This window comes from Lissotriton helveticus, chromosome 12 (genome assembly GCF_964261635.1).
Source record: "Lissotriton helveticus chromosome 12, aLisHel1.1, whole genome shotgun sequence".
NCBI classification, from domain to species: Eukaryota; Metazoa; Chordata; class Amphibia; order Caudata; family Salamandridae; genus Lissotriton; species Lissotriton helveticus.
Genome location: NC_136073.1, coordinates 827,641,964 through 827,666,161, shown reverse-complemented (window position 1 = coordinate 827,666,161; position 24,198 = coordinate 827,641,964). Strand labels below are relative to the sequence as shown.

At 42.1% G+C, this 24,198-nt stretch overlaps 1 protein-coding gene across 1 annotated transcript in view; it reads right to left on the bottom strand.

Annotated features, from left to right (window-relative positions):
* LOC144797744 (uncharacterized) overlaps positions 1 to 17,886 on the bottom strand; it is a 40,101-nt gene extending 22,215 nt beyond the window's left edge. Inside the window, exons 1-3 of the mRNA XM_078668488.1 lie at positions 17,823 to 17,886; positions 17,074 to 17,169; positions 8,357 to 8,499 (exon numbers count right to left, since the gene is read on the bottom strand). Of these exons, the coding sequence (XP_078524614.1) occupies positions 8,357 to 8,499; positions 17,074 to 17,169; positions 17,823 to 17,886 (303 nt within the window). The remainder of the gene's footprint in view (positions 1 to 8,356; positions 8,500 to 17,073; positions 17,170 to 17,822) is intronic.
* Between the last annotated feature and the right edge of the window lie 6,312 nt (positions 17,887 to 24,198).

Below are 24,198 nucleotides of genomic sequence, written 5' to 3'. Positions count from 1 at the left end.
ATTACAGAGCTTTACAACACTTAAAGAGTTCAGGTCTGGCTGTTGGTTTATGGTACGGAGATTGTGTTCAAATGACAGAAGAAGCGAGGAGAGAGCTATTCTGGTGATTGGAAAATTCGATATTATGGAGTGGACAAGCAATTTTTGGTATGAAACTGGATTTTGTGTTAGAAACAGCAGCGAGCAAGCTTGGTTGGAGAGCTCTTGTTTGGAACAGACAACAGGTGAAGTTTGGAGCAGGATAGAACAGAGTATATTAATTATTTAGACATGAAGGTAGGGAGCTTTGCTTTGCAAAGTTTCAGGATTCTATTCCAAGGGAGTTCAGTTCTTTTGAAGATGGACAACCTCACAGCAGTCACGTATATAAACAAGTAAGGGGGAAGCAGGTCGAGAAGATTGACAGAAATTGCACAGGACATTTGGGAATTTTGCATGCAACACAAAATTTCACTTCAGGCTCAGTATCTTCCAAGGCAACAGAATATGGTAGCAGATTGGCATGCAAGAAATATGATAGATTAGAGCGATTGGATGCTGGACAAGGAGGTTTTTCTACAGGTTCAAAGTTGGTGGGTTCCAATGGATATAGATCTGTTTGCTTCCAGACTGACATTTCAGTTGAAGGATTACAACAGTTGGAGACCGGATCCAGGAGCATTAGCGGTGGATAGCTTCACACAGAGTTGGAAGAAAAGGAGGGGGTATGCATTTCCCCAGTTTGCGATGATTCAGAGGGTGTTTTTGGAGGTTCGGAAACAGATCACAAAGATTGTGTTGGTGACTCCTTTTTGGACATCACAGACATGGTTCCCTGCAGTTCTGGAGATGCTGATGGAAGAAACTTTTTTGATTCGAGCATACAATGGAAGGTTGATTGGTCAGTGTCACGGGTCCAGCCCCCAGGAGCCTGAGAACCCCCTCAGGTGGTCGACATCCCTGTAAACCCGGCACCCCCGGGACAGTCAGGAAGGAATAGATCATCCTTTGCTGAAAGACGGTTCGCTCAACCTTCGCTCAACCTTCTAGTTTGGAGGATATCAGGACATCTGAAGGATTCTCAGATCTTTTGGGAACAGCTTCAACTTTACTCAAAGAATCTTGGGCACCAGGGACTAGAAAGAGATACAAGGGTGCATAGTCAGTATGGTTACGTTGGTGCTTGGAGAGGGATTTGGATCCCGTGGGGGCTGATGAGATGATGGTATCTAATTTTTTGGCAGAATTGTTTGAGACAGGGTTGTCATACAGGACCATTAATTATAAGGTCAGCAATTTCATCTGGGCATGCCTTAATCAATGCAATTGAAAAGTAATGGGCCAGCAAGGGATTTCGTTAAGGTGTTTGAATAACAGCTGAAAGGGGAATGAATTTAATTTAAACACCCTCACTGGTTTGATTTGAGTAGCTGAAATTGATGATGAAGGACCAGTAAATGGTGTTACCACACTAATAAAGAAAAGCAATAAATACAAAGACCAGGTTTTTTTATCAAAAGATTGTTATTTTCTTGAGAATAAAGATGTTACTGATGTAACAGGATACAGAATAAAAAATGGGGGTACAAAACAAAATGCATTTCAGATGTACAAGGGAGTTGATAATATATTCCTATAATACATCTAAAAGGTAAGTCTAAACTGCTACACAGAGTAAAGCAATGACTTCAAATCAAACATAAATGAAAGCCAATTGTAGTCGGTCAGTAATGTGCAGAATTAGACACAACAGTCGACGTTTCGGTCTTTGGCGAATTAATTTCAAAAGACCATCATCAGGACATGGGTTTTTGTGCATATATTTGATGACCCTTAAAAGATATCAACCATCCAGGTTCTATTCTCATCAAATGTTCGTGTTGGAAGGGACAATGTTTCTGTTATTTAGGCAGGGACTCCAAAATAGGAGATCCTTTGAATGATATCTCAGGAAGTAGATAGTTGAACGTCACTTTTCTTAGTTTTTACTTCCTTTCATCAAAGTTTGATGCTTCAGTTGCAGTTTGGACAAACGTCACAATTTCTCGAGATAGGATATGTAGCTACAGCGTGGTCAACGTCAGCAGCGAAACAGTCTCAAATGCGGGAGTGGTTGCTCACGCAAACTAAGAAAAGTGACGTTCAACTATCTACTTCCGGAGATATCATTCAAAGGATCTCCTATTTTGGAGTCCCTGCCTAAATAACAGAAACATTGTCCCTTCCAACACGAACATTTGATGAGAATAGAACCTGGATGGTTGATATCTTTTAAGGGTCATCAAATATATGCACAAAAACCCATGTCCTGATGATGGTCTTTTGAAATTAATTCGCCAAAGACCGAAACGTCGACTGTTGTGTCTAATTCTGCACATTACTGACCGACTACAATTGGCTTTCATTTATGTTTGATTTGAAGTCATTGCTTTACTCTGTGTAGCAGTTTAGACTTACCTTTTAGATGTATTATAGGAATATATTATCAACTCCCTTGTACATCTGAAATGCATTTTGTTTTGTACCCCCATTTTTTATTCTGTATCCTGTTACATCAGTAACATCTTTATTCTCAAGAAAATAACAATCTTTTGATAAAAAAACCTGGTCTTTGTATTTATTGCTTTTCTTTATTAGTGTGGTAACACCATTTACTGGTCCTTCATCATCAAGTTCAGCTACTCAAATCAAACCAGTGAGGGTGTTTAAATTAAATTCATTCCCCTTTCAGCTGTTATTCAAACACCTTAACGAAATCCCTTGCTGCCCATTACTTTTCAATTGAACTTTTGCCCAAGCCCACAAGGGTATATTGGGTTGCTCACCCTATCTCGAAATTTTTAATCCAGGGTGCAGGGATAGGAAGAAGTCCTGTGGTGTGTAGAATTATGAAGGGTATTAGGTTAAAAAGACCTCCTATGGCTAAGTATGGTTCAGTTTGGCATGTGAATGTGATATTTAAGTTGTTTGAAGGATGGCCTGCTATTAGGTATCTGGGGTTGGGAGAGTTAACATGGAAGTTGGCGAGTTTACTATGTTTGGTTTCTATCAAGAGAGTATCAGTTGTTAAAGCTTTAGATGTTAGTTCTAGGCTTTACCAACCTCAATGAGTTATGTTTGAGATTTGGAGGAGAACTAAGACTATGTCAAGTTCTATTTTACCCCTTGTTGGATGCGTTCCCGAAACTTTGTATTGTAAGTTGTTTGAAGGAATATGAGAATAGAGTTTTCGAGTTGGTGTAGATCAATTAGTGATTTTGTATGTTAAGCCTTTTGAGGCGCTTTCTACAGCTACAATTTCCAGATGGGTTAAATCAGTTATGAAAGAGGCTGGTGTGAACTTGAATTGTTTTTCAGCTCATTTTGTAAGTGGTGCAATGGCTAGTAAGGCTTTTTTGAGTGAGGGTAGTTTACATGACATATTATAAGCAGCTGATTGGTCAAATGCAGAGTTTTTTTTATCAAGTTTTATCTCAAACCTATTGAGCATGTTGCAAAAAAAGTATTAGATGGCTTTGAACATGTATAATGCTAGCCTCCTGTCATAGATTTATTGCATAGAGAATCATGATTTTATTAAAGACAAGGGGGCAAGCATTATCCCTCCCCCACTCTGTGCATTGGGTTTGGAGGAAAGGTCGTTGGGTTTCATGATGTTTTTAAGAGGTATATGTATTTATGAATAAGTTTGAGTTAAGTTCAGGAAAGAAGAAGAGAATTTTGGTGATTGAATGGAGTTTTGGATTAAATAATTCATTGGTTTTATTATTATTTGCAGAAAATTGGGGAACGTTTTTGGATCTGTGTTGGTACAAGAAGTAGTTTTAAGAAGATGTTATGTTTATTTTAAAGCAAATTTGGGAAGAAGAAACAAAAGAGGAAGAAGATGGCAGACGTCAGAATCTTATGGAACATTAGTGTTCTTTTCAATTGCTTGATGTTAAAGTTCTATTCTAAAGTTCTTTGAAGTGCTGCTCAGAAGTGGTGAATAAAAGTTTTATGCATAATGTCCTTGTCTTTCATGAAATCACGATTCTCTGTGCAATAAATCTAGGAGAATCAGTATTCTGTGTCGGGGTTGTGTCACTTTTGTGGTGCAACCCTGATGTAAAATCATTTTTTCCATTTACTAAGCCATGCTAAGCCACTTTGCTTGGCTTGAAGTGGTTTTGGTAATATAAAGTAACATAAAGCAGCGCATAGCACTACCTTGCTTTACTTTGCTCCGGGTAGGCATTACATGTGTGGAGAATGGGTGTCCCCAGGCACCCACCCATGTATTTTGATGCAAACCCACATTTATCAAATACCTGTAAACCAGGGTTTAAACCAAAATGGTGTGCCTACCCAGCAGGGGCATAGTGAGGAGAAATATCATTATTTTTCCCTGTTATTACCTCTTCTCACATCTTGCATTCTGCATCACACATAGAAAGATGGATAAGCCTCTAAGGATTGTTTTTTGTACAGGAAGGTATCACTTTCTGCACAAAAACAATCCTGCCTTTCAAGTCAACATGTGTATTTTAAGGTTGGATGACCTCATACGTGCAAATCAATGCTTTAATGGCATTAGGGAAACAGAAAACCACCATAAAGTAAGAAAATATTTAATTACCAATCAAGCTCAATGACATGAAAAACCCACAAGAATGAATGCGTAAATGAATGCATAAATTAGTGCAATGTAACCCCACAAAATGAAATAATGAACAACAAAATACAGTTACAAAAGGTTTGACTTATTATGAACATAAAACCGCCTAAGGTTTTAGTTCAATTAATAATGATGCCTTTACCTGTTTGTTATTTGTCAATGACGTTTCGGCCCATAGAGGGTTACAAGGGTCTCATCAAGACAATTATAGTATGGGGACACCTGAAGTATCCTTAATGATTAGGGGAGCACTACCGTATAAAATTCAGACCACCATAGTGAGTAAGTGAGGTTATACAGCAAGGTACTTATTCAGGGGGAAAGCCCCCCCTTGAAGTAAACATCAGAATAATCAAAGTTTCACACGACCACGAGGGCAGCAAGATAACAATTATAATGCCTCCAAAAGAATCCAAAAGAAAGAAAAGTATCCTCCTTGTGAGGGATGGTAATGTCATGATTTTTGGAGCATTGACTGCTCCATGAGACTTGATTGCTGGCCTGCTTTGTTGTCGCATGGACTTTTTTCAAATAATGTAATACCAAGTGCCATGTGAACTTCTGCATTGGTTTCTTTTGGAGGAATTATATTTGGAATCCTGCTGCCCTGTGGTCCCCTGAATCTTCAATTATCCAGAGGACACACAACCGCTCAATTTATCTGAATAAAAATGTTTCCCAGGCCCTTAAAGATTACCAAAGATTAAAGTACTGTCTAGATCACCTGTACTCAACTAACTTTCTGATTTAAAATGACATCATCTATGTTCATTCTGGGATAACCAGAGATCATTTAAGTTCCATCTCAGATCACAAAGGGATCCACAGACCCTCTTCGCTCACCGAGCCACCTTTCATCGTGTGTGCACCCTTTCTGGCTGGATAAAGATCCATCTGTCCCGTCCCCACGGTCAGATCACTGGTGATCAACGTGGCCTCTCAGAGGATCTGACACCATTCATTTGCCCTCTGAGGTAACCTAGTATTTGTACGTCCACTTGGTTTACCAATCCATGGGCCCTTTCAGACCGCCTGGGATTAATATATCCACTCAGATTAAGTCACGTCTACAAGACCAATCAGATGACATTATCTATCTAGAATCCATATTCAATCCAAGATCACCTGAGCGCCACATGCGTTCACAAATTCCATCAAATTCACTTTCTCCATCAAGTCATCTGGGACTCATGTCCTCTTTCTAACCAATGAGGATTTTAGTATCCTCTGTGATCAATATGTACTTGCAGATTGCCTATGAACTTATTTTGTGTTTTCTAAAGGTCATAACTGGAAGCCCCGACACTCTCATTGCAAATCTTTTGAGAGCCGCTATGAACAATGGGTCAGAATAAAATCCAAGGTGAAAGGGAACAGGTACTTTTGTTTGAGAGTCCTCTCTGTCCTGCCACTTGTACAACACTTATTCTTGGTATGCTTTCCCCTCAAAGATTGCTGTTACCAGAAACCTGCATTGCTTCTCTGATACTTGCACTATATTGTTGCAACTGAGCATCAGATATGCATGCTATCAAATCATCCGAGTTCCAACCTTTCTTTTATGCTTACTCGTGATACATGCCACCTTTCAGATCATGTCAGATTAATAACCTTCGATGATGTCAGATTCCAATGCTCTCTTCTCTGTATCTCATATTGCTTCATGTGGATCTGTATTCTGGCTCCCTTCAATTCCTATGCAATTTGTTCCACATGTGAACTCCGCCACTTCCTTGATCCCTTAAATGAATCAAACCCTCACATCACTTTTAAATACGTACTTTCTCAGACCCGCCTACCTCTCAGTTAGGATAGGATAGGATAGGATATGTGTTTATGGAGCGCTCGATTGCCATGGCGTCTTGGCACTAGTGTATGTGAGAGGAAGTACAGCCAGTATTACCAGGGGGACTAGGTGGAGATAAACAGTCATGTTTTCAAATTCTTCCTAAAGAACTCCCGATTAGACTGAAATCTCATAGCCACTGGCATTTTGTTCCATAACTTTGCTGCACAGTTCGATAAAGTCCTGCCACCCCATCTTGCCCGACTAATTTTAGCAGTCTGGATAAGGCCCAAATTTGCAGATCTAAGAGCTCGAGTGGGAGTGTAAGGTATAAAAATGTTTGGGATATCCTCGGCACCACCACCGAACAGTACCTTGTGCACCAGGCATAAGGCCTGAAATTCCACGCGCTGCTGGATAGGAAGCCAGTGCAGTGGCTTAATTCCTGCCGAGGTTGATTGTCCTTAAGGTATATTTAAAAATAATTGTGCTGCAGCATTCTGTAAAGACTGCAGTTTCCTCAGCTGGGTCTTATCAATGCCCAAAAAAAGGGCATTGCAGTAATCCAGTTTGGACAGGAATAGAGCCACCACCACCGTCTTTTGCAGTTCTTGTGAAATTAAAAGAAACATTGTTCTCAAGGTTTTTAGTACAAAGAAGCAGGAGCAAGTGAGACCGTTAACTTGGGCAGAAAAGTTCAACTGGTCATTGAAGATGACTCCAAGGTTCCTGACCTTAGAGACAGGGCACGGGCATTCCCCAGCCTCAAACGGCCACCAGGAGTCATTCCACAGGGATCGGCCCTGGCCAAATTTCTGTTTTATCTGTGTTCATTTTCAGGTAACTATGGTTCATCCAGGTCATGATCTCAGTGAGACATGCATGAAAACTGACGGCTGTGGCCTCAGGCTGATTGAATATAGAGTTCACCTCAGATCCATATGTTCTAAAAGATTTCACAGATGTACATGCCCTGTTATATCCCTTCAGAGCTACATGCTCTTTCAGATTAAGCTAGATACAGCTGCTTCCAAAATCACATCAGATCCCCCACTTGATGGCCTCAGATCTGCCTGTCCACATAGATACTGTCTGACACACATGTACTTTCAGAGAACCTAAGATTCACATGTCTGCTTGAATCACTTTGTATTCTTCTGTCATTTTAGATTACACATAATCCCCTTACACTCTCAGATCACCTGAGATATATGCCTCAGGCTACTTCACACCTTAGTGCCCTCCACAACCACTTTAATCTATGTCTCAAATGTCATTCCTTTATAACCACCAACTGATCAAATTAGATGCTATCGTTGCATTATTTTAGATCACCTCAAATTCACATTTTAGATCACGTCAAATTTACATGACCTATCAGATGTCTTCAGATCCAAATAGTTTCCTCATCATCTCAGATCTACTTGCCCTCTCACATACCCTCAGATCCACATGCATTTTTTGAGCAATGCAGATCCAGATACACTCCAAGACCGTCTTGCATTCATTTACCACACACCTGCTTGCTCCTTTATATCACCCCAATCAAGTTACACTCTTAGATCACTCTATTTCTGCAACCTTTCTCCTTAGACAGTCTCAAATCTAATTGTCCTCTTACATTACATCCATGCTTGCGGGTTACCCCCCGATCCTCTGGTCCTTTTGTATTTTATTTCACACATTCATTACATTTCATAACATTTGATTATAAACTTACGTTTCTGACAAATCTTTTAAAACAAACTTGTACTTCCATTTGAAAAATAAGAATCCTCTGGCCCTTTCATATAGCAGATCATCCACATGTCATTTAAAATCAAATCCACATGCCCTCTTGGATAGCCCAGATCTATCTTGCTTCCCAAATTACCTGGACACTACGTGTTATCTTACATCACCTATAAGCAGGTGCCCTCTTGCATATCACTCACCTTTTTGGTTTTCAGGAAGTCCAGCATGGAGGAGTGTTTAGGAAGCCCAGGGAATCCAGGGTTGTAGGTGCTAACACGGGAAGGAGCCCCACAATGGGACCTGCACATACCCACATCTACGCTTACTGGACTGCCAGAGATGTCTGTAAATGGAGAGGAATAGAAATGTTTAATTATAGAGCCATGTCATTGTCTGAGTGATAACAGAACCCTAGCCCAAATTGGATCTCAGAGCTTAGCCACGCCATATATACACACAAGTATGATGGAGATCAACACTATTTAACCACTGAGATACTCACTCACTCAGATCCTACTCACTTATGTGATACCTTCTTCAGCTTTACTTTGATTTATTTGTTCACCTGAGCATGTATTGTTGCAGTGATTTACTTAGTCACTCACACTCGTTCAGTCCTTTGTTCTCTCACTTGTCATCAGAGTGATGATGTGATTTAGGTACCTCTACACTCACTCACTGACACACTAAGTCATTTACTTGCTCACTTATTTGCACTTATTTGCTCAGTTGTGTTAAGCCTATGGGTATATTTGTTTAGCCAAAGTAACACATTACATAGTCACTTGTTGAAAAGTTCCAAAACCAATTACAATTGTTTCTAAAAACTTTTCAAATTAATAAAATAACATTCTTGAATGTTGTCAACATGAAAAAGTGTAATCCAATCCGCTTTTATCTCTAAGGTCACCACCTTTACTGTTCATAGCAGCAATAGAAGAATAATGCTCTTCATCCAACAGTAGGACTACAATTCTTTGCTCATCCACTAACATTTGTTTGCGTTTATATTTGTTTGTTTTGTGATGTGCTGAAATTAGTTAACTATTTGGAAGTTTGAAAACTGCTTCCTTTACAATGCACAATCCCTATGTCAGTATCAAGTGCTGTAATGTACCAAATGTGTCCATTTTTTTATGTTACCAATTTGAATTTCTTGTGGGGAACACCTTCAAAAGTAAAACCTTTCAATCATCCATCATTCTAACAATATTTGTAGATCTTTCTTTAAAACAAATTTTGCTCTAAAATTAATTGGTGCCAAAATATAATCAGAATCTTTGAGGATAGTATCAAAATGTGACAAGAATGGGGCACTTTTCAACTATCAATTAAATTTGAAAGAGTAACAAAAATGTTTTAAGCTATTTTGGTTTTTGGAATGAAGTATACTCTAAATGAGTATCATTAATGGAAGGATAAACTGAAAGATAAGAATATTTGCTATCAAGATGGTATTCCGACAAAATATTGTATAAAAATATCATGCAACAAAAATATTGAGAGGTCAAGAACATTGTGGAACAGAATAAAGAAGGTAAGAATTGTGTGCTTTTAATATCGTACTTAAATAAAGCTGTATAGTTTTTTTACATAATTCACAACATTGTTTTATACATTTTAGTTATTTTAGTATTATTGGTTATTTGTATTGTAGCATTATTTGTGTTTAAATTGTTAGTATATTTTGTAACTTGTCATATGAAAAGTAAATATTTTTAAATTGAATTAAATATTGTTAATTTACTAACGGGTTGTTGGTTTTGTAAGGGATTAGAATGGATGTTTTCTAAATATTGAAATGATAATTTTTAATATGTTTTATGTAATTTCTTTAATTAACCGGTAATTATGTAAATTATTAAATCTTTGCTTTAAATATTTTTGTATGTTTAATTAATTGGTTGAACAATGTATTTATGTTTTTATTGTGTTGATTAATTTCTATTTACTACTTTTAATTGTTTTATTTAATTTTTAATGTAACATTACAGATTCATCATTTTTAGATGACTTAATTTTGTATGACTTATAAAAGGGCAAGTGTTTGAATTGACAATATTTGTAATTGTTTAAACAATTATTATTTTATTTGTTATTTCATATATTTATTACATTGAATTGTATTTGTTTCATATTTAATAAACATGTTTATTATTTTAAAGGTATTTTATAATAATATAATTTTGTCTATATTTAAATGTTTTAGAATTTAGAATAGTGAATGTGACCCCTTCCTTCCCTATTCTTGCTCAGAATATAGAGGGAATAGTAAATGTAACTCATTGAAATAACAACACTTCCCATACTTTTGCATATGCTGGAATTGAAAGAGAAAATTTTACCTCTCTGAAGCCCAATAATTTCCCTGCTGTTACATGGATTGGCGTCTGAATAGCATAAAATGTAATCAAAGTTAATTTGACAAACAATTAGTCCAACAATGTACCTACCGTTGCTAAGACTGGGGTGTGAATAGTAAATTTGAACCCACAAAACTCAAACACTTCACTACTGGTACTAACATTGAAGTGGGGAATAGTAAACCTAACTCCTTCAAAGTCCAACACTTTCCCTACTGTTGGTAACATTGGAGTGGAATAGTAAATATGACCACTAAAAGTCCAATGCTTTCCCTATGTTTCCTTACATTGGAGTGGGGATAGTAAATCTGATCTTTACAAATTCCAACTCTGTCCCTATTTTTGTTTTTGGGGATTGGAAATAATAAATCTAACACCTCCAAAATCCAACACTTTCTCTACTGTCGCTCAGATTGGAGAATGAATAGTAAATGTAACCTCTCCAAAAATGGAACCTCTCCAAAAATGGAACACTCTCCCTACTTTTGCTTTTGTTGAAGCAGGAATAGTAAACTTGACCCCTCCGAAGCCCAACACTTTCCCTACTGTTACCCAGGTTGGAGTGGGAATAGCAAAGTCCAATAATTATTCTTCTTTTGCTAACACTGGAGATTGGATATTATATTTGACCCCTCCAAAGTCCAACACTTACCCTACTTTTGTTTGCATTGGAGTGGGAATAGGAAATCAGAACCCTCCAAAATCCAACACTCTCCATAAGGTTGCTCTGATTGGAATGTGAATAGCACATTAAAACCCTCCAGTTTCAACACTTTCCCTACTTTTGCATAATTTGGATTGGGAATAATAAATGTGATTGTTCTGAAGTCCAACACTTTCGCTACTGTAGCTCCGTTTGGAGTGTGAATTGCAAATCTGACACCTCCAAAGTTGAACAATTTTACTACTGCTGCTAAAAATGAACTGGAAAAACTAAATTTGACAGCTCTAAATTACAAACCTTGCCCTATTGTGGCTAAGATTGGAATGGAAATAGTAAATCAGACCCTTGCAAAGTACAACACTTAACATACTGGAGGGGGAATAGTAAATCTGAACTTTGTAGAGTCCAACACTTTCCCTAATTTAGCTAATGTTGGAGTGCGAATAGTAAACCTAATCCTACAAAGTCTAGCACTTTCCATACTTTTACTCATGTTGGAGTGGGTATAGTAAATCTGACTACCAAAAATCCAAAACATTCCCTGCTGGAGCTCAGATTGTAGTGTGAATAGTAAATCCGCACACCCCAAAATCCAACACTTTCCCTACTTGTCATTATGTTGTAGGGGGAACAGTAAATGTGGCTCAACCAAAGCCTGATAATTACTCTACTGTAAGTCAGGATGGACTGAGAGTAGTGAATTAAACACACTAAGTGTAATTTTTTTAATCTGATTTATAAAATATATTATTATATATTTTTGTTTTATTTCATAAGTTAATTTCATGGATGTTTTATTTTTGTAGCAATATATTTGTTATTAATGTGTTTATGTTAATGTTGTTATTCTATATTTGTATATTTTAATATACAGTGGTTGTAATTCTCCTAAGTAGCTATTCCTCACAGTATTTGGGTAGCCATCTATTGACACAGGAGTTCACAGAGTAATTGCCTGTTTTATGGTATTACTCTGAAGTATTCCCTATTTTTACTTTTCAAATAACTGAATTACCTTATAATATTTGTATTACATCCACCTTTGTCACTTTTTTTTCTGCCAACAGGTTTATGGGTTGTATAATGTACTCATACTTTTTTTATTGATTCTTCGACTAGTAATTATTGCACTTTGTGCTCACTATTCTTCCTAAACTTTAAACACAACTAGTCACCTCCATAAATTACGATTTATAGTTCACTAAATTTGAGTTCCAAAAGTAGAATGTCGGTGTGTGGTGTAGAATTTTATTTCAGTGAAGATAACATGCCATTAGTGGAGTACAAGACAATGAACATGGCCACTGGAACTATGCAATTGTGAGGCGATTTTTGCATAATTATATATTTGCTGCATTTGCCACACAATCCATCATCTGCTGCATAATCTGCAGATTTTAACAAAAAAATTAATTTTGTTTCTAGCTTAAATGGTTCAAAAGTTACCAAAATACGACTACATGTGTTGCTGCACAGTAGAATGACCTTTGCAAAGCTGGACTGGTCACCTTTCTGCTGCGTATTGCAATATTTGGGTGTTAAACTGGCACTAATGCCCAGAGAGTGTTACCAAGTTTAAAAATGATGAAATAATGAAGTAATTCTATTACAAAATGTGCTGTATTAAGCTGCATAATGTGCCCTTTTTTGCCACATAATTTACTCACCAGTGCCACATAATTTGGTCCTTTCCTGCCGTATAGTTCCAGTGGCCCTGACTCTGACAAACTCCTAAGTTATATCACATTTTAGAATTCTGACATCTGCTGAAGTGTCTCCTTATACACAACACTAATGAAGATCTTAAAAATGTATAATACATTGTGATGTGCACAAATTGTCGAGGTCATTTAATTACAGTACTCCCAAATGTTGGTTTCTAATGTTGGAGGTGTTGTTGTCACGTGTGTTTTTAGGTCGAGCGACCTATCTCAATGCGCATGCGCATTGAGCGGGAGAGAGATATATAGGGGCTTATCGAGAGTTTACCTAACTGGCGATTCCTCTGGCGATCCCATGCAGTGCATGTGCTTTTTAGGTCATTGCGCAAGTGCAAGCCCTAAAAAGCGCGTGCACAATGCCACCAGCCGCCTGCCTGCCTGCCTCGCATTACCACATCAAAGGCAGACCTCCCAGCGCATTTCTCACCCCCTAATTATTCACGGCCGGTCGGCCATACTTTCAGTTTCACGGCCGCGTCTCAAGCATGCCAAGTTACAAGCTTCATTTCTTTGTCTGCAATTTCACATTTATTTTCATTTATAGGGTTTTTTTTTTCTTCAATGTGGCTATTTATGTGCATTTTTATTTTATCAGCAAGTTTATATTGTTTAATTTTCAAGGACCCCCTGAGTAGGTGCTGCGGACCCCACTTTAAAAATCGATTTTACATTAAGCAAATGATGCTCGAAATTCCCAAATCTAAAATAACCCAAAGCAAAAAAGTAAACCATTTCTTTTCTCTCCTACTCTGTGGATCTAATGTTCCCATCTCCGGGTGACACATTGCTTTGAAATGTTATAATCTCAAATATCTGTTTTTCTCTGTCAAATCCATCCCTACATTAATCTCCTTAAGCCTTGCGTTCCTTTTCTTCTTTGCCGTCAGATTTATCCCTCTGACCACTTGTAATTTTACAAATCAGCCGATCGATTCCAAACAGTGTTGGAGAGAAGGGTTATGTGGCGGATATTTCTGGCTCAGTAAAACATGCTGAATTTCTTCTGGTGTCGTTTTTGGACGCTGGGACATCATTCAGCAGTGCCGGCATTTGTCTGTATTAACCTGCGTGGAAGGGAGGGGGCTTTATTTTAACATCCAGCTGGGCAGAAACAAAGGCCTGATTTAAAAGACCATCAGCCCGTCTTTTGTTCAAGCCATCTGAGCCTAACACCTAGATGCCAGTGCAATGGAAGAAACTAGAGGCAGACAGCTAATAACTTCACACATACTTAAGCAAAACCTTTGGAGCCAGTTGTTTTAACTTTGTTTAACTCCCTACGAAAGAGATGTGCTTACACATTTTTAATCTTGCCTCCCAAAGCAACACGACTTAAGATACCACGCCCCCTCATGTGAGACCTTCACACCCTCATCGACGCTCTCCCCGCTCCGCCCCCTCCCCTGCCCGCCGTGTCGCAATTCTCCTCCCCCCAGCAATGCCCTCCGTCTTGTTCTCCTCCGTCGCTTGTTCCTTACCCCAGTTTCCCTTCCTCCTCGCCTCTCCTATTTCTTTATCTAAGCCCCTCGTATTCACTATAATACAGTCCACGTTGATTGAGCACAGGGTCAAAGAAAGGATTATTGTCATTATAATGGAAATGAAAACAAGGCATGCGCAACCCACCATCTACAACCCTTACATTAACATCGGTCAGTGATTGGTACAAAATAAGTACCCCTCTGTATATAATAAAAATGTCATGCCACATCCACCACCACATCCACTGCATCCACCACCACCACATCCACCGCATCCACCACAACCACATCCACCGCATCCACCACCGCATCCACCACCGCATCCACCACCACATCCACCACCACATCCACCATCACCACCACATCCACCATCACCTCCACATCCACCATGACATCCACCGCCACATCCACCACCCCATCCACCACCACCGCATCCACCACCACCACAGCATCCACCACCACATCCACCACCACATCCACCACCACATCCACCATCACCACCAAATCCACCACCACATCCACCATCACCTCCACATCCACCATGACATCCACCGCCACATCCACCGCCACATCCACCGCCACATCGACCACCACATCCACCACCACCACATCCACCACCACATCCACCACCACATCCACCACCACATCCACCACCACATCCACCACCACATCCACCACCACATCCAACACATCCACCACCACTTCCACCACCACCGCATCCACCACCACCACTGCATCCACCACCACATCCACCACATCCACCATCACCTCCACATCCACCATGACATCCACCACCACATCCACCACATGAACCACCACATCCACCGCATCCACCACACCCACATCCACCACATCCACCACCACATCCACCACCACATCCACCACCACATCCAACACATCCACCACCACTTCCACCACCACCACATCCACCACCACCACCGCATCCACCACCACATCCACCACATCCACCATCACCTCCACATCCACCATGACATCCACCACCACATCCACCACATCCACCGCATCCACCACCACCACATCCACCACATCCACCACATCCACCACCACATCCACCACCACATCCACCGCATCCACCACATCCACCACCACATCCACCACATCCACCACCACCACCGCATCCACCACCACATCCACCACATCCACCATCACCTCCACATCCACCATGACATACACCGCCACATCCACCACCACATCCACCACCACATCCACCACCACCACATCCACCACATGCACCACCACCGCATCCACCACCACATCCACCACCACATCCACCACACCCACCACATCCACCACCACATCCACCGCATCCACCACCACCACATCCACCACATCCACCACCACGACATCCACCACCACCGCATCCACCACCACCACCGCATCCACCACCACCGCATCCACCACCACCACATCCACCACCACATCCACCACCGCATCCACCACCACCATCACTTCCACCACCATCACTTCCACCACCACATCCACCATCACATCCACCACCACTTTCACCACATCCACCACCACATCCACCACCACTTTCACCACATCCACCACCACATCCACCACCACCACATCCACCACCACCTCCACCACCACCTCCACCACCACATCCACCACCACATCCACCCCCACATCCACCACCATCACCACCACATCCACCACCACCACCACCACATCCACCACCACCACATCCACCACCACCATATCCCCCAGATCCACCACCACCACATCTATGTGTGTGTGTGTGTGTGTGTGTGTGTGTGTGTGTGTGGCTGTGTTTGTGTGTAGGTGAAAATGCAATGTTCTTGGATTTTCATCACAATAAAATACACTGAACATAATCTTCACAAAAGTTATTTACAAACGTTTAAGCTATTGCCATTATAAATTACAATTTTTTTTATTTAAGTTTTAATTATTTACAAAATTAAAAGCCATTGTTATTTGCAATATCAATACATCTAAGTCACGTAAATACAACACACATTGCATTACAAATGCTATAGGTGTCACATTTGCGAAAGTTAAAACTATTGACATTGTAACTGACAAAGCTATTACTTTTGCTATTTTCAAAACCAACACATAAATAAAAAGTGTCATTTGCAATACCAATTGCTCAAACTTTCCTAATGCGAGACCTATTGCATTTCCAATGCTTGTTTTTTATATCAATGAGTGTCTTTCTATTTAAGTGACGGAGAGGCTCCAAAATGCACACGCTTCAGTCTCGTAACCTTTAACCTGTATCCTGTCATCAAAGTTAGATCATTGTCAATCAAAAGATAATGAAGTGAATCATTGTATTTCTGTTCAATAACTCAAAGGCATTATCTTGTGTTTGACGATGACGAAGCACTGATTCACATAGTTTCTACTCTGATATTAGATCAAGATCCCTTTCCATTCTTCTATATACCCTGCCTGGCGTGAAGGCCTTCTGGCGATTTGTGGAATAAAAGGAGTGCACCTTTTATTTGCCTCCTGATATTAGGATGACTTTTTCCCCAGCAGCACAGCCTTTCAGAGCCACCGGCCTTCATTTACGGGCCAGTCCACCTCTGCTCGTGCGTTTTGTTTCATTGATTGATAGTAAAAGACATTCCCACGGGTGACAGGCACACAGAGACAGTGTGCGTGCAAGAGCACAATGACACGTGCATCACTCACCCTGTCCAATGTACATGAAGTGGCTCAGTCGCTTGCAGCACCCCCGCTCTGCGTACAGGTTCCTTCGCTCGCTCGGCCGGCTCACTACTCCTGCGTCTGAAGGAAGCACAGAGAAAACACACGTTATACAGTGCCTGCAATTAACCACAGAGAGGGATAGCTCGGTGGGTTGGGCAAGCGCAGCAGAGAGATGCAAAGATGTGCTGGGATAACTCTGCTCAAGAGACGAAAAAAGAATGCTGGTCTGTCGGACGCATAGTAAATAAAATATTCCATTTGTGGCGTGGGCTGGACAGCTCCTCCGGGCTTTGCCGAGAAAGGTGTTTACCACATCTCAACCAAGTGAAATAAAGGTGTTAAAAGGTGAACCGCCCATTCTGCCTTAGGGGGTGGGTGGATTTGCAATTGCCTCCCTTTATCGGATATGGACGACATCCCAACTGTGGGATCGGGTCATGGTAAAGCGTTTCTAAGGGCCCGAGACAGGAGCTACAGGAAACCAAAACGACACAAAAAACACAGCAAAGACGGGGCAGGATCCTTTGCAAAGCGCCTAGACACGTGCATTCATAGCACTTTCCGCTAAAAACAGATCAGTGAGTTAAGGAAACGTATCCAACTCCCCTGCCGTATGGGCTGTCACACTTTTAGACCCTCGACCCTGAATTGCATGCACCTCCCCAGCCCTACGGGCCTGCGCACGTCGCCACACCCAGCATGCACCACGCGCAGGGAGATTCTGCACTTACCGGCAAAGCTAAGGCTTTCCATGAGCACCCCGAGTAGCAGCAGCGACAGGCACCCCAGATCCATGGCCTACGGTGGGCGGACAGTGAATGCGCCCTCCACGTGCCCCCTCCCAATATATGAGCCCCGGGCCCCATGCCAGGGGGCGGCCTGCTTGGACGGGGTTGCCAAATGTTCGCCAACAGGCCGCCTGCCCAGCGACCATAGCACAACACAAAGGGGTGTCAGGCCCCCCAACTAATTACATTTCAACACGGAGCCGTCCCGGCGACCGCGCTCCCCGGAGACACTTCAAAGAGCAGGCGGTGAATGGAGGGCCCGTCTCCCCAGGTACCGGCCTGTGTGGACTCTCCCGGCGGGGGCTGTTTGTTCTGGGCACCCCGTCCAAACTAATTAACCTCTAAGTAGCTTTTGTGTCACTTTAAACCGGGTTAATTGGCAAGGAACAAAGGCATTTAGAGCCATTCACAGAAGTCAATTGTTTTTGAGCTCATGAAACTTTTTTTTTCAGACCTTTAAAGTTCAGAACCACAGAAGGGAGGATATTTTGGGGACACTCCGACTAGAAAGACCCCTCGAGTTTGTATTTTATATGCACCCCTTAACAATTTCGCAATTTCTGCACGTACGCGTCATGAAGATAATGTTTTGTCTCAGGGACACACAATTTGATAAGGGGAGGTGAGGGTGACATTCTGTCATCTGGGGTTTTAACGACTAGACAACATTTCCCTCAGTGAACAAAGTGTGACTGTTTCATAATGGCGACAATAGGACCAAGATCACACATTACAAACACCTGCAGCTGGAAATAGAAGATTAATCGCAGGGGCCCGAATGTGGCACCATCGGAACCGGAAAACCGGACCCAGGGAACCACGGGAACCGGAGACGACGAATGAAACCCAAGGGGCAGGATAACCTCAGGCGCCAGAATGGAGATAGCTACAAATAACTTTGAAAAAAAGCATTGGCAAAGCCAATAGCTCTCGTGAACTGTTGTCTCTGTCACTGACTGCCTTTTGGTTATGCTGTTCGGTGTGGCAAAAAGAAGAAAAAACAAGCAGTGGCAAAGCCAATAGCTCTTGCCTTTAAAAACCTATTGGTTTTGTTAATGGCTTTTAGCCCTGCTGCACAACATATGCAGCAAACCTAATACTGTGCAGCATGGCTAAATAAATGTGCCTACAAACTGACATGCCTTCTTTTTTTACTTTTTATTTGATGATCCATGTTTGATCGGCAAATGAGAAGAAAACATGTGCAAAAGGGATTTGTTTTTTAAAGCACCGGTGAGGGCGGGCAAAACAAAGAGAGCAGGTGGGGGAAGAAACAAGGGTGGGGGTAAGACAAGCAACAGGCAACAGAGAAGGAGTAAACGTGTGCAGGGAAGCGACAAGGAGTGCGGCGGGGAATGGAAGCAATACAGTGAGAGGGGTTGTGAACAAGAGTCTATCAGGATTTATAAAGTGCAACTAATCACCTGATAGGGTATCTAGGCAAAGAAGAAGGACGTCGTGGGCGGGAAGGCTGCAAAACACAGCAGTGGTGGGGAAGGAAGCAACAATGAGGGTAGGGTTGGGTAGAGCCCCAAAGGGGGCAAGAGCAACATGTATGGGCAGTGGAGAAGCACACTGGTAAAATGCAATGGGGGAGGACCCGTGGTGACCACAACAAAGAGGGTGCGGGAAGAAGCACACGGGCAAAAGTGTTCAACAAATGCACCTGGAGAGAAGTATATTAGCGAGACAGCTGGAAAACAAATTCACTCTTGTGGAGGTCTTAACCCAAAAGAAACAAGCACTGGCGTTGCCAATAGGTCTCACATTAGGAAAGTTTGAGCTATTGGTATTGTAAATGACACATTTATTATTTATGTGTTGGTTTTGAAAATAGCGAAATTAATATCTTTGTCATTTACAATGCCAAAAGTTATAACTTTCGCAAATGTGACACCTATAGCATTTGTAATGCAATATGTGTTGTATTTACGTGACTTACATGTATTGAAATTACAAATAATAATGGCTTTTAATTTTTTTTTCAATAATTAATAATTTTTAAAAAGCTATTGTAATTTATAATGGCAATAGCTTAAACTTTTGTAAATCATTTTTGTGAAGATTATGTTCAGTGTATTTTATTGTGACGAAAATCCAAGAACAGAAGTGAAATATTAACATCTTTTTTGACATTTGTAATAAAGCTTGAAACATTGAGAGAACATATTTGAACCAGTGATGCTGTGGTGATGCTGAGTGATGCTGTGGTTGCGCTGAGTGATGCTGTGGTTGCGCTGAGTGATGCTGTGGTTGAGCTGAGTGATGCTGTGAGAGAGTTGAGGGATGGAGACAACATAGCAGAGCGTTGAGAGGGGCCATAAAAAGAAAGGGTACAGAGAGAGAGAGGGGGTAGGGAGAAGGTCTGAGGGCTGGGAGAGAGAGAGGCATGGGAGAAGGTAAGAGAGACGGCAGTGACAGTGACGACGCGAGGGTAAAGAGATGTCGCCATAGCACCCATCAGCCTGTGCCACCTATAGAGACCCACACACCCATATGTAAAACTGCGCCGCATTACTTAGGAACCTGCAGTAATAAACATGTATGTCTATAATGCTTGCACATATAGAGAGAGCGTTTCATACGAGACCTGGTGTTTGAAAGCACCCTAATAATGTATCAATAAAATAAGCATTGTAAAATAACAGATGTTGCTTTTACCACTCACTTTACCAACCTCAGAAGGATGACAGGCTCGTCGGCATTGCCAGGATTTTAAATGGCGACTTTCAGATCACTATATTTGCCAGCAGGGAGTATTCAACTCGCTGTGCTATCTTGCAGACAGCAAGCCAATAAAGCGATGAGCTATACCCAGCCCTCGGTACCCGTCCTTGCATATGTTTATATGACGACTATGACGCTACTGGCGTCTGATGCTGTACACTACGCTCTGCACCTGATCTGCAGCACTCACTCGTGCATGCAATGTGACAACCACCTCACCCAGCAATGACCCCAAATGCTACCTTCTTAAACATCTGTGGCACATACGCTACCAGATTAGTGCACAATAGGAAATGATTTGCTCAGAATCACACGATGTGTTGGAGTGGGAAGCCGCGACCAAAGTCCACGTTTCACGGATGGCGCATGCAGGCAGTGGGCCTCGCTCTCCGCCTCCTCTGGACAAGCGCGGCGCCTGTATGCTCCTCTCTCAATATACCGATCAAGATGATGGCCAAAGACATTCTGCTTTTTGTGACCTGAGGGTCGCTGATGGGAATGCGGAAATAAAAGTTCCAGAATGCAACGTGTTAAGAGTTTAAAACAGGAGGGGGGAGGAGAAATGCGACAAGGCGGGCAGGGGAGGGGGCGGAGCGGCGATGAGGGTGTGAAGCAGCAGGGGCAGAGAGGGGGTAGGGAGAAGGTCTGAGGGCTGGGAGAGAGAGAGGCATGGGAGAAGGTAAGAGAGACGGCAGTGACAGTGACGACGCGAGGGAAAAGAGATGTCGCCATAGCACCCATCAGCCTGTGCCACCTATAGAGACCCACACACCCATATGTAAAACTGCGCCGCATTACTTAGGAACCTGCAGTAATAAACATGTATGTCTATAATGCTAGCCTTTAAAAAGCACTAAATCGGTGTGTGTGTTCCTTCATCTCCATAACATGAAGAGAAAATAAAAGATACAATATATCACTGCAAAAACACATTTGCCCATAAATGCTGATAACCACAAAATATTTTTCATCGAGCGCCTTTTAGCTGTAATAATATATGGCAGGATTAGGGAGGCATTCATCACGTGTCTAACTAAGCTAACTGTAACGGATTTTTAAATGTAATGGTTTCTGTCACAAAGGGAAAACACGCGTCATGTTTTCTGACATCGTGCGCCATTATACGTGGGTCTGGGGAGTGGGGGTGAAATGTAAATGCTGCTTCCTTTTTAATTGGATTTATGAAGGCAAGCATATTTTCTTTTCCAACCGCGGAAGGCTGAGAAGGGGCCACGCCGTATACATGCGGACGGGTAATGAAACTACAAACCAAACTGCAGCCTCATTGTTTGAAGTGAAATAATTCACAGGGAGTACGTGTGCACGTGCTCGGGCGTGAGATGGGGGGGGGGGAAGCACAGCGGAAACAAAAGCTAGCCTGAAAGGCAACGAGTGGGACTATTTGCAGTGTCAGGCAAGGCTACCTACAGTGAGTCAGTGACTTGGAAACTTACATTTTAAGACAATATGGCAGCTGAGCTTCAAAATACACATTTGCGCAATACATACATACCTGTCTCTGTGGAGAAAACACAATCAAACTACAGGTTAAAAATAATGTGCGGCAGCGATATTTCATTATAAAGAGTACAAAAAAGGCAGGGAAGCAATGGAGCGACTCCTGCGCTGAGTCCTCAGCACGAGGTCGTGAGGAGTTGCATGAAACCGCAGTAGTTTTATAGAAGCCCCAGATCGCTTATGACTCTTATTGTGGGATGTTGACGGGGACATGGGGAAAATGCGAACCCAAATATATGAAGAGCATCATAATACAAAAAAAAGGCAGGGAAGCAATGGAGCGACTCGTGCGCTGAGTCCTCAGCACGAGGTCGTGAGGAGTTGCATGAAACCGCAGTAGTTTTATAGTAGCCCCAGATCGCTTATGACTCTTACTGTGGGATGTTGACGGGGACTTTTATTGCATTCACTGGATGGTGATCAACGCCTACGAGGATGGACTCTGAAGCGGCTCTGTTGTCTAACCGCAGTCTAACGCTGTTTAGAAGAACTGGAAATCTTCGGCAACTGCGTAGTCAGGATCTTCACATGACGCTCGCTAAACATGAAAGCAGAGTCACCAACTAGCCGAGCATATAGGCATTGCTGTGGGTGATTGGGGAGGGGGTGGAAACTGCAGGTCATTGGGAGAAGGCAGTGATTAGCATGGCCTCCTGTTAATCAAGTTTGCGGCAGAGGAAAGGTGGGAGGGAACACGGCCTGGGGGAAGCTGGCTGGGGAGGGGGAGGAGAAATCAAAGTAAGGCTGTGTGCGGGGAGAGAGAGGGGAGGTGCTGGGGAACAGATGGTGAAAGTTTATTGCCCAAAAGCGCGTGCCTGTGGCCACGTGAACTCTAAGAAAACCGCAGCAAAAAGCCCTTGGTTTGACGAGCGTTTTGAGCACTTGAATTCTCGCTCCGCTCAATGCGCTTGCGCGCATTGATAGGTCGCGAGACCTAAAAAGTAGTGCTGTAAAAGCAAGCCGTTGATGCGTTGAAGCCATCCAATAGAAGGAGATGGAAAAGAGGTGGTGCTCCACGAGTGGGGCAAGCGCAAGATTGACAGGTGGGACACTGAATAAGAAGCATGCAAATGAGAGTGACAGGAAAGACAACCAAATGTAAGCCAGGAGAGGACTCAAAGCCCCTCAATGTTCAAGGTCAGCCCACAATATCACTTTCGTAACCAGTTAGCAGCTCTGTCTGGAAGGCCTGACCTAAAAAGTCACAATGACCAGTGCATATGTGATGACATGCTCGTGCACGTGTCATTAAGCATGCATGCCTACAAAATTGGCAAATGCTGTTCTATACATTATTTAGTGACATAACAAGTAGAGGTCACTGGCCCCTGGGAGAGTGGGTTTCTCTGAAAGGTAACAAGAGGTAAGGCCTAATCACTCCATTACTGGAACGGTGCCGGTTTTGAGGAGACTGTCCCGGTGTCCCGACACATTTCTTGATTTTGAATAAATGTCCCGGTTTTGAGGACGAAAAGTCAGGGAATTCCAATTGGAAGGAATTCTTTCTCTACTTACACGAGCACTTCGGAAGAATACAGAAATTAAGCAATTCATTATGTTTGTCAGGCAGCACAGGTGGTTTGGCTGCATGCTCTTAGCGAAAGGGAGATAGGGTCGGGAGAAAGGCAGGATGTATAGGGTGTAGGTCCTGCCATAGATCACGTTAAAATGTTAAGTAAATGTATGTCTGTATATATATCTATATATATATAGATATATAAAAATATGTGTGTGTGTGTGTGTGTATGTGTGTGCACTTACGTTTAAAAGCCTACCATATATATACATAGGCACATATGTTTATTTCTGGGGTGTCCCGGTTTTTAGTCCTCAAAATCTGGTCACCCTACTCAAGGGCCAAAAGTCTGAGAGAAGAAACAATACTCCTCTAGGTGGAGCCAAACCCCGCTTTAATTCTATTAAAAAAGTTAGTAACAATAGCTACACACAACTCGGCTGTCAAGCCAGACCTAAGAACTAAGGCATTGTGTAGCCTCGAACAATGTCTCTGCAGTAGACATAAAAGACGCCCTCTGAGCACCAGGCCTGGGCCCTTGTCCCTGGCCAGCGAGTG